Source organism: Geotrypetes seraphini, chromosome 1 (genome assembly GCF_902459505.1).
Source record: "Geotrypetes seraphini chromosome 1, aGeoSer1.1, whole genome shotgun sequence".
Taxonomy (NCBI): Eukaryota; Metazoa; Chordata; class Amphibia; order Gymnophiona; family Dermophiidae; genus Geotrypetes; species Geotrypetes seraphini.
The window spans coordinates 112,112,292-112,124,447 of NC_047084.1; the positions used below are offsets into that span (position 1 = coordinate 112,112,292).

Genomic DNA, 12,156 nt, shown 5'->3' on the forward strand with positions numbered 1-12,156 from the left:
ATCGAAAAAGTTTTCCCTGAATCAGGCAGCACTAAGAATTACACCCAAACCATCAACTATAATAAAACCCTAAGCGCGCATACGCACTGCAAACTTCATGATCTCTGCGTCCGTGATCCGTAGCTCCGTGCCAGTAAAACGAGCCTGTAGTGGTTTCCTGGCTCCTACTGTGCATGCGGAGTTTGAAATGGCGACTCCCCCCCTCCCGCCCTCACTCACTATAAGTCTTGACATGTCAAAATCTGGCCCGCGGGGTAGTAAATCTGGCCCGCTGGCACAAACCGCTGCCGCCACTGCTGCTCTTCATTCGCGTCTGCCCTCCTCTTCAAAGCAGCCTGCTGAGGATTGCCAGCCAGCTGTAGCGAACCTCACAGGCTGCTCTCCACCTCAGGAGCACGTTCCCTCTGACGCGATCCCGCCCCCTCCTCTGACGTACGGGATCACATCAGAGGGAATGTGCTACTGAGGTGGAGAGCGGTCTGTGAGGTTCGCTACAGCCAGCCGGCGATCCTCCAGCAGGCTGCTTTGAAGAGGAGGGCAGATGTGAATGAAGAGCAGCAGTGGCGACAGCGGTTCGTGCCAGTGGGCCAGAAGAGAGACCAGGAAGCTGGGATGGAGGGAGGGTAGGAATGGCGGATTGGGAGCAGGTATTAGGGGCCAGGGAAGAGGTGCTGCTGGATAGGGGGGAGATAAAATGAAGGGAGAAAGGCTGCTGTTGGACAGGGGGAGCAGTGAAGGGGTGCTGCTGGACAGGGGGAGCAGGGAAGGAGGGGTGGTGGTGGACAGCCGAGGAAAGAGAGAGACAGAAAGAAAGAAAGACAGACAGCGGCCAAGGAGAGAGAGAGACAGACAGAGACCAAGGAGAGAGAGAGAGAGAGAAAGAAAGAAAGAAAGAAAGAAAGACAGACAGGCAGCGGCCAAGGAGAGAGAGAGAGACAGAAAGAAAGACAGACAGACAGAAAGCGGCCAATGAGGGAGAGAGACAGAAAGAAAGAAAGACAGACACAGACAGACAGAAAGCAGCCAATGAGAGAGAGAGAAAGAAAGACACACACACACACACATCTATTCTAGCACCCATTAATGTAACAGGCTTAAAGACTAGTATAATATATTCAGTTTAAATTCCATACAATCTACAGAGTCAACCCTACGTCCAGTCTGTTCTAAAGTGCAAATGTGCTGGAAGATGACGGCATCTGGTCATTTGTGAAACAGAGAGATACATTTTCTTGCAGTTTACACTGAATTACGCTGACTACAGAACCTTTGGGTTAAAATATGCTGTTGGATCTCTATTACACATTATGAATAGTCACTCTTTACTATAGTACAGTTTGTTACAGTCTTAAAAATACAGTATTTAACTAAATAGGTTATAAATAAATAGATTTGAATGGAAAATGTATAAGAAGTGAAGGTTTTAGTACTGTATGAAAAAGAATTGGTTTCCACTGTGACATTAGAAAACCAGAAATGTCGTAAACAGAAACAAAGAGAGACTTATTTGGTAGGACGTGGTGATTTGCATCACAGCAAATATTGCAAATGCAGTTTCTTGTTTTAAAGTCTACTCAAAGAAACGCTGATCCGGGTCTTCTTGTACAAAGGCAAACTCCTCTAATGGATGCTGTTGATCAGAAGCCCAACAGCTTTTCTGGCAGCTGTAAACTAGGACCGTTCCAAATTCCACCGACACATCTGGAAAGAAGAAAGTCAAATTAAGTGGACGGAGACAAGCTGCAGAAACGGAAGAACTTTCACAGGTAAAACACAGAATTGGGACATACAGACAATAGAAAACTAGCTTAAGCAGAAGTCACTTGATTCTCTTGGACTAAATAAAGAAATATTGCAAAATAGAACGCATGAAAAACAATGCTCTTACTCTCTGCAAAGTTAAAATCTGCAACGCTAAAAACAACTTATTAATTCTATAGCACTGAAAAGGCGTAGGCGTACGCGTACAACGGACAGTCCCTGCTCAGAAGAGCTTCCAATCTAATTTACCAATGGCATTTCTGAAATGCAAAGAAAATTATCTTGTCTATCAAGCATGTGGTAATTCATCTTACTCGGGGCAAGTGAGACGACTATGCCAGTGGGTGTATGTAAACAGTAGGTGTATCAAATCAATGCAGACTGACCTGAGGGAGCAGAGGGGTACTGAGTGGGCTCTCTCTTTCTCAACAGATCACCTATAAGATACTACTGCTCATGTTCAAAATTCGCTGACACTCCACCTTATCTCTCCAGATTTTTACCCCCTTAATACCCATCTGGAGACCTTCAATCCTCACACCAGAACTGTCTCATTCCTTCTTTATATGAAATCGTTCTCGACACTGCTCGTAGCTCTATATTCTCAGTTTAAGGTTCTGAATTATGGAACATGCTACCTTCCAATCTTAGGCTTGAAACTTCTCTGTCCAAATTCAAATCAAACCTTAAAAAACATATTTTCTCTGACGCTTATAACTAATTAAACAATACGCTAACGAGTTACTTATAATACTTATGTTAAAATATAAATACTAAGAAATACTCCACAAGTTAATAAATACACAATACTATATAAAAAAGTTTTGAAAAAAAGTATATATATATATATATATATATAAAAATAAAGTGCAATAAGCGCTGATAAAGTGCTCAGTTCACCAACCGATAAGTGCTATAAAGTACTAATAAAAGTACAAGTATTTTAAACGTCCCTCATCCCACCTTCAAAAAACATGCAAATGACTTTAAATGTTGTATTTACAGTAGTGCTGCCCGATTCAGGAAAAACATTTCAATTTGATTCAGCCTATTGAATCGATTTTTCAATTCGATTTTCCTGCCCAATTGGTTTTTTTTTCAAACAACCTGGTGGGTTTATTTTATAGCCTCTTCACCCCCTTTGCCTTCTCCTAACCACACTGGCGCTGTGGTGTAAACAAAATAAACAAACAAAAAAGACTTTTCCTCTCTCTGTTAAATCCTAGCTCACGTTTGTGGTCTAACACTAGCTCTGGCAGGATACACGTTTCAAATCTGACATATTGTAATCACAAACAGAAAATAAAATTAGTTTTTCTACCTTTTGTTGTCTCGTTATTTTCAAATCTTGTTGGTCCCAGGCTCTGGTTGTCTTCTGATAACTTGCTTGCCAGGATCTCCTTCTTTCTTCATTCTCCATGCTAACCATCCATCTTCTATCTCTGTCCTCCCCTTCCGTTTCCCTTCCCTCCCCTGGAGGTCTGGCATCTTTCCTCTTTTTCATCTCCCTCCACAGATCCACCTTTTCTCAACTACCCTTTTATCCACCATCTCTCCCTTTCTGTTCCTTTCATCCCTAAATCCCATTGTCCACCAACTCTCTCCCTCTACTCTGTTTTTAGACACACTATTTCTTCCCCCCAAAGTCCAGCATATGCACATCTCTTTGAAACCCCCCTTCCCTCCCTCCGTGTACTTCTACACCAGGCCCCCTCCCCTGAACGTCTGCACCCCCCTGAAGGCCTACACCCCACCCCTGAAGGCCTGCATGTCCCTCCTGAAGGCATGCACACCCCCGAAGGCCTGCCTGTCCCTTCTGAAGGCCTGTACCCCCCCAGAAGGCCTGCACCCTCCCAAAGGCATGTACCATTCCCCCCGGAAGGCCTGCACCCCTCTTCCATGAAGGACTACACCCCCTCCCCCCTGGAAGGCCTGCGCGTTCAATTCACCTAAATTCAGAAGCCTGCATAAGATTGCTGGCTCTAGCGATCTTTGCAAGCTGCCATACGTCATCCGAGTGTCTTCTCTCTGCTGCGGTCCCACCGCTTCTCTGACCGCGGCAGAAAGAAGACAACTCAGACGACGTATGGCAGCTTACAAAGATTGCTAGAGCCAGCGATCTTCTTCTGCAGGGAAGGCTGCTGAATTTAGGTAAATTACTGTGGGGAAGCCACTTCCTGACTGACCCTCCCCACTTGCCCTCTAAAGCAGGAGCGGCAGGCCAGCAAGAGGCAGCGCTGCCGCTCCTGCTTTAGGGGCGAGGGTCAGTCAATAAATTGGGAGGACGATTTTTGGGTGGGGTAAATCGATTCAAATCGTTCATCCGAAGTGAATCGGTGAATCGCTGCGAATCGGGCAGCACTAATTCACAGTAATACATTCAATGAACCACTTATTACTATGATCTCCTGTGCTTGTATCAATTTTCAATATAAACGCCCCCGTGTGCATGAAATCAGTAAGCCTCCCTTCGACTCGAGTTTCGCGTTCGCGTCATCAGGAAGGGGGCACTGAATAGTCAGAGGGAGAGCCTGCCCAATTCTCAGACATCTCAATGTCCTCACTGCAGCCTGACTGTTTTGGAAGGCGGGATGAGGGACATTTAAAGTGCTAGGATGGTCCCTATGTGCAACCGGCGCTTGTACTTTGATTAGTACTTTATAGCACTTATTGGTTGGTGAACTGAGCACTTTATCAGCACTTATTGCACTTTATATACATCATTTTATATACATCGTTTTTTTTCAAAAAATTTTTATATAGTATTGTGTGCTTATTAACTTGTGGAGTATTTCTTAGTTTAACTAATTAAAGCCTAATCCATCAGGAGCTCTCGGGAGATCTCAGAAGCAGGGCTCACCCACTTATGCTACCCCTCCCCCCTTCCCTATACAATTTTGTAGTTCTCCCTTTCCCTCACTAACCCATCTTTTCTTCTCAAACTCTCCCTTTAATTTTAGGCTGTGAACCACTTCAACAATTGTCTTTGATAAGTGGGATATTAAGTCTCAAATAAACTTGGAAACGGGTGGGGTGGGGAAGGTAGAGCAAAGAAAATGTATACCACTAGAGTCCAAGAACTGGTTAACATTTTCAATAACTGTGGAAACATATAAGACTCACTCTTGCAGTGTTATGAAACTAAAGGAGGATCCTGGGTGTACAAAACTTTAAGAATAATGGAAGATTAGGTTTATACCTTGGATAATATTGTTAGTCCCTGGAGAATTCCATATGCTAGGTGTTCAATCCCAACCCGCAGTCCGAGTGTTGCAGAAATCTAAATCTTTTCAGAACACATGCTGCACTCCCCTAGTGGTAAAATCAGTTCATTCCTGAAGCCAAACACATACAGCTCCCCCTCCCGATTCACGGTTTCCCCACTTGCGAATTCGGTTATTCGGGATTTTTTTTTGCCCCTTGTTTTTTAATGGAGAAACGCTGTCCCGGACATCCTCCAGACCTTACCTGGTGGTCTAGCAGTGACACGGGGCAGGAGTGATCTTCCTATGCTCCTGCCCTGAGCAGAGCTGTCATCAAAATGGCTACCTTGAGTTCCTGTTCTAAACCACTGAGGATTTTATAGACTTTGATCATATCTCCCCTCAGCTGTCTCTCTTCCAAACTGAAGAGCCATATCCTCTTTAGTCTTTACTCATGCGAAAGGAGTTCCACCCTCGGTTTGCGAGTAATGCGGTTTGCAAGTGTTTTGCAAGACGAACAAAACATTCTTGTAAATCGTGCCTCACAAACCGAGTGTTGACTCGTTTGACTGGATAACAAGGAAACTGGATGTGGGTGAGTCCCTAGACGTCGTTTACTTGGACTTTAGTAAAGCTTTTGATAGCGTTCCGCACCGCAGACTATTGAACAAGATGAAATCAATGGGACTGGGAGAGACGTTAACTACATGGGTCGGTGATTGGCTAGACAGTAGACTTCAGAGAGTGGTGGTAAATGGTGCCCCTTCAAAAACGTCGGAGGTGATCAGTGGAGTGCCTCAGGGCTCGGTCTTGGGCCCGATCCTCTTCAACATATTTGTGGGAGATCTGACTCAGGAGATTCAGGGTAAAATCACATTATTCGCCGATGACGCCAAACTATGCAACATAGTAAGTGAGAACACTTTACCAGACAGTATGACGCAGGACCTACTGCAAAAAATTAACACATTTCATTTGTCCATTTGTATTCCTTTATATAAAAATGAAAAACCCACAAAATTTTACTTAAAACCAAGTGTAGATGCTCACTCTCCCCCGCTGGCCAGTGACCCCCCTCCCCCTTACCTCAAATAGATAACCCGAAGGGATGCAGACTCCCTCCTCCCAGCTGCCTGCATCATCTTAAATGGGCCTTCCCCTCCCCGGTGCATCTTGGGATTGGCCCGAACACCTAAAGCCCCTCCTATGGGACATCTGAGCTAATCACAGCCTAAGGCCCCTCCCTGGTGCAACCCAAGTTGCACTGGGGAGGGGAAGGCCCATTATAGATCACACAGGCAGCTGGGAGGAGGGAGTCCACGTCCCTCCAAGTTATCTATTTTAGATACGGGGGAGGGAGACTTGGCAGCTAAACTTCAATGCTAGAAAATGTAAGGTCATGCACCTCGGCAGCAGGAATCCATGCAAAACTTACACACTAAATGGTGAAACCTTAGTTAGGACCAAGGCGGAACGTGATTTGGGGGTGATCATTAGCGAAGACATGAAGACTGCCAATCAAGTGGAGAAGGCTTCATCAAAGGCAAGACAAATGATGGGTTGCATCCGAAGAAGTTTTATCAGCCGGAAGCCCGAAGTTATAATGCCATTGTACAGATCCATGGTGAGGCCTCATCTGGAGTATTGTGTACAATTCTGGAGGCCACATTACCAAAAGGATGTGCTGAGAGTTGAGTCGGTTCAAAGAATGGCCACCAAAATGGTCTCGGGACTCAAAGACCTCCCGTATGAAGAAAGGCTGAATAAATTGCAGCTATATTCACTCAAAGAACGTAGAGAGAGAGGAGACATGATAGAGACGTTTAAATATATCACCGGCCGTATTGAGGTGGAGGATGATATCTTCTTTTTTAAAGGCCCCTCTGCCACAAGAGGACATCCGCTGAAAATCAGGGGTGGGAAATTTCATGGCGACACCAGGAAGTTCTTCTTCACCGAAAGGGTGGTCGATCGTTGGAATGAACTTCCACCTCAGGTGATTCAGGCCAGCAGCGTGAAGGATTTTAAAAGGAAATGGGATACACATGTGGGATCTCTAGGGGGGTAAATTCAAGGGGGTAGGGTTGTTGGAGTGGGCAGACTTGATGGGCTGTGGCCCTTTTCTGCCGTCATCTTCTATGTTTCTATGTTTCTATGACTTGATTTGCGAGCCCTCTCCCCGTGATCCTGCATCCCCTCACTTGCGTCACCCCACCCCCCACAATCCCGCATCCACCACCTGTGCGCCCAAACACAATCCCTTCGCTGATCTAGCATCAGCACCAACACACAGGACATGCTGATGCCCAAAGATCCTCCCTCTTGCCTGGGCTGGGCCTTGAGCATCTCCACATGCTCAAGGCCTTCTGGTTCTCACTCTCTCCGGTGCCAGATCGGGGGCAAGGAATTGTGTATGGGTGGGTGGGTGATGCCAAATCGCAGGGGAGGGGGGTGAGGCAAGCAGGGGGGAGCGACGCCAGTTCTCGGGGGGGGGGGGGCATGGCAGTTCTCAGGGGTATGTGGAGCAGCGCCGGTGGTCTCGGGGTGGGGGAGAAACGAATCAAGTGCGTTTCCCTTACTTCCTATGGGGAAACTCACTTTGATATACGAACAATTTGGTTTACGAGCATAAAGCAAGGTTCCACAGTTTACTGGTTATAACTTACCCTGGTTATTCAACAGTACAAGTTTTATCCTAATTGACAAACAGATAGTTTATAGATTGGATTTGCCATAGTTATAATACCAGATTTTACCTTATAGGCTTTAGTTTCTCCCTCATTAGCCCAGAAACCACAGCCTAAAGCCTTTCTCCCTCACCAGACGCCCTGTAGATGGCTGAGTGACTCTTATCCACTCCTCCCCTGCTTCAGAATAACTTGAGCATATTATGAAGGTGCAATTTATAAATTTGCATAGGTGAATAAAGGTTACACTCATTTCAAATCCGGTTGCTAGATTTTTGGCCTGGCTCCTGCTATAGGCCAATGAGGTATTTCTCAGACTCAAAATAAATGCAGTAATTTCAAAAGAAAGGCCCAGTACCTGAATCAACCCCCTGAATTATGCTGACAAGGGCTGGCATCAGCTGAAACTCAAAGATTCGGACACTTTTACAGCTCCTACATGCCGGAACCAATTTATTATTGTTCAGTGGCGAGGAGGTTATAAATATAGGTTGACCATTCCAAGAATACCTAAGAGACAAACATCAAAGAATGTGTTAACACGAACCAATGCCAAACTGGTTACCGTATATACTCGAATATAAGTCGAGACCCCCATTTTTCCTCCCAAAAAGGAGGAAAAATGGTTGACTGGAATATAAGTCGGGGGCTTAATATTCAAGTGCCATGCCCTGCCAAGATCTACATCCAGCATCCTCTCCATCATGCCCTTCCCTTCAAGACCCATTCCCTACCAGGCTGTGAACCAAGCCCCCTTCCCTGTGAGGCTCTGAATACTGTTCCACCTTCCTTCCCTGTACCCACTGCTCCCTAAAAAGAGCCAACCTCATCAATGATGTCACAATGGCTTGATTGTCCCATACTCCCCTCCTGCCCTCTAACCCAGCCAGCAGATTAACCTTTCCTCTTAACTTAAACCACCTAGTGGTAGGCCGGGACAGGAGGGATCCCCTTCAGTCTCCTGCCCCGGCCGACACTAACAATTACCACCCTCTGTTGTGTACCTGTTGGTTCCCTGGTGGTCCAGCGTGTATTCCGCGCTGAAATCCTCCAGAAGATTGTAAACATAAGTAGCCAGCAGCGCACAGAGGCCGGCACGCAGCAGCAAGCTTTTCATGCTGCCGGCCCTGCACACTCCTTGATAGGCTGCTGCGAGAACCGCGAATCCCGTGAGAACTTGCGGCAGCCTATCAAGGAACAGTGCAGGGCCAGCCGGCAGCACAAAAAGCTCGCTGCTGCGTGCGGCGCTGGCTACTTACCTTTACAATCTTCTGGAGGATTTCAGCGCGGGATACACGCTGGACCACCAGGGAACCAACAGGTACGCGAGGGAGGGAAGGAGGTAATTGTTAGTGTCGGCCAGGGCAGGAAACGGGAGGGATCCCTCCTGTCCCAGCCTAAGGCAGGCCTGGAAGAAGTCCGGGAGGATTTCGGATGGTCACTGGGGGATGACCTGAATATAAACTGGGACCCCCATTTATGGGCCAATTTTTTGGCCCCAAAATCCCGGTTTATATTCAAGTATATACGGTAAAACACAAAGGAATGCCTATACTGATTATTCTATAAGCAGGCACACACCGTGTTCCCTCTTTATACTTGAGTGAATGGGGAAATTGCATCTTAGCTGCTAACTTTCTTTCCTGTACTTCCTCCAGACACATTGGTATATAAACTTCTATCAGTAGATGAAGGCTGAGAACCACCAACTTCATATTGTTTCATGTAAGATTCACATGCAGCCCACATCTAGCCAGGATTTCAGGACTTCCCAAACTGTAGGCTGTGAAGGGGTCGTAAAACCTTCATTTAGGGTCACAACCTGTCTTTGGCTCACACTACAATTAGGCCTTCGAAGGTGGGCTACCCTGCTGTAAGAAGGCCAGAACAGCAGTATGGAAAGCAAGTTAGACCTTCTGGGGATTGCAGGTTTCAGGAACTTTGATAAGCGCTGCAGAATTTTAACATACAGACAAACCAGCAACAGTAGCCGTGCTGTAGCCTGAAGGCGGAAGCTAATGAGACTATTCCCTCTAACTCTTAAATATGACATCGTTCTTTCCTTCAAATTCTTTAACCTTATATAAACAGGTACCGGAAGGGACTAATGGAAAGAAAAACAGCAGGTAAATTCTATTTTCCCCTCCAGACCAGTCCAGATGCTTGGGAAGTATCAAAGTAGTATCTAGCCAGGGTAGGAGTCAGACACTTCAGCACTAAACACAATTGCTCCCAAAATTGTGCCCCGACAATCCTGCTCTCCAATTTATAGCATCACATAATTAGCCAATGCTCTGCCCAATAGGAAGCCTGACCTGGCTAAAATGTGCTTTTAGAAGAGTACTTGATGACCCCCGAATCATATATACCATTGCAATTGCCTCCTTAATCGATCCAGCAAGAGGGTTTTTTCATCCTTCCTAGCCCCTCCAAAGAAGGCAAACAACTGGTCTGGTCACTTGAATGTCTCGATCCTCTTGAGGTAACAACTAGGGCTGTGCCAAATATTTGGCTGACTAGTGACTTAAACTGATACGAACGTACTGGGTCAGACTGAAGATCCATGAAGGCCAGTATCCTTTTTCCAACAGTGGCCAATTCAGGTTACAAATACCTGGTAAGATCCCAAAATCGAAACACAGATTTTATGCCTCTTACCTAATACAGTGGTACCTTGGTTTACGAGCATAATTTGTTCCAGAAGCATGCTCGTAATTCAAAGTATTCGTATATCAAAGCACATGTCCCCATAGGCCACAATGTAAACTGAAACAATTTGTTCCACAACCAAGGTTTACTATGGTGGCCCAGGGGTGGGTACCCGCCTGTGGATGCTGCAGCCCTTGTAGCGTGGTGGCTTCCTTTCCCCAGGGCCCCCGTGCAGCTCTCCTCCCTCTTCGGCCGATGCCTTTTCCGTTCAGCGCCTCCCGACTTCTGTTTCAAGCCGGCCGCCATCCTTCTGACGCATGTGCAGGACCTCTGAACTCCCCCGTCAAGCCAGCGCCGCTCCAACATGCGCACCACGTACAAGCACGCAGGACGTCCTGCGTGCTTGTACGTGGTGCGCGTGTTGTTGGAGCGGCGCCGGCTAGAAAGGGGAGTTCAGAGGTTCTGCGCATGCGTCTGGAGGCATCGGCCGAAGAGGGAGGCGAGCCGCACGGGGACCCTGGGGAAAGGAAGCCACCACGCTACAAGGGCTGCAGCACCCACAGGCAGGTGCCCACCCCTGGGCCACCATAGTGAGAGCTCGTGTAGCGAATCAATACTCGTTTTGTGAGACGAAAGTTTGCTGAGTGTTTTGCTCGTCTTGCAAAACACTCGCAAACCGAGGTTCCACTGTCTTATGGACTTTTCTTTTAGGAATTTATCCAGTATGAATAATCTGGGGCTCTCCTGAAATAAACACTTGATCTCTGATTTCATGTTGAAGTTTTAACATACAAAATAAAAAAAAAATAAAAATAAAAAATAAAAAAAAAAAACTTGGTTTTTTATTTTACATAGAGCTTTATGGACCCCTACACGTTTACATAGAATTGATAGCTCTAAGTCTAATAGATGCTGGCATTGTCATCTAGAAGCAGGGACATTAGATCATCTTTTATTCTATTGTCCATTCATATTAACATTTTGGAAATCAATTTGGCCCCAAATCAATAGGATGTTAGAAAATCCAGTAGCCTTGACATATGATACAATTCTATTTGGTACTACAATGAGAGCCCATAGTCAAATCTCATCAAATAACAACAAACTTTTATTTATAATGACTGGAATAGCAATACAGCAAATTACACGTAATTGGAAAAATTGGGACAGATTGAACTATAATTTCTGGTGGAACTCAGTTTGCCATATATATAAGATGGAGCGTACATTTGCAACACAAAAAGGATATATTGATAAGTTCAAGAGAATTTGGAGACCATTAACAGAATATTGCAATATTTGAATTTCATTTTCCCATGATAAGAAAATAGTATAAAGAAGGAGGGGGGGAGGGGTTAAGGGGAGGGAATTATTCTCTTTATCATATATTATAAATAAAATATTATAATAGATGATATTCTTACATGAAAATAACGTAATAAAGGGAGGGGGAAAAGGTTCATATTTAAATAATAATTGATAAAATCATTACAATATATATATTGTATAACTTTATAAGAAAAATAATTACAATTATATGATATATAAAACCATAAGAAAAATAAGACAAGAAATGTTATATATAAAATATATTATAAAAATATCAAGTGTATTGTTAAGATAATTGTATGAAAATTTATGACACTTGTTGTTAAATGGAAAAAAAAATTCAATAAAAAAACTTAAACTGAAAAAAAAAAACATACAAAACAATAAAAGCAATAACGCCTATTATTAGGACTTGGAATCCTATTTGGCTAACTAGTAAGATAAGCTAGGTGTAGCACAATCTAATCTGATAAGAGGGAGGTTGGGTGGTTAGAGGGAATAGCTGTTATAAAAATGGCAATTATAAG

The 12,156-nt window shown here is 44.9% G+C and overlaps 1 protein-coding gene across 1 annotated transcript in view; it reads right to left on the minus strand.

Moving 5' to 3' along the window:
• Nucleotides 1-1,303: 1,303 nt before the first annotated feature.
• The window catches only part of PDCD2L (programmed cell death 2 like), a 37,281-nt gene continuing 26,428 nt past the window's right edge, over nt 1,304-12,156 (minus strand). Inside the window, exons 7-8 of the mRNA XM_033935796.1 lie at nt 8,010-8,161; nt 1,304-1,701 (exon numbers count right to left, since the gene is read on the minus strand). Coding sequence (XP_033791687.1) covers nt 1,571-1,701; nt 8,010-8,161 — 283 coding nt within the window. The 3' untranslated portion in view covers nt 1,304-1,570. The remainder of the gene's footprint in view (nt 1,702-8,009; nt 8,162-12,156) is intronic.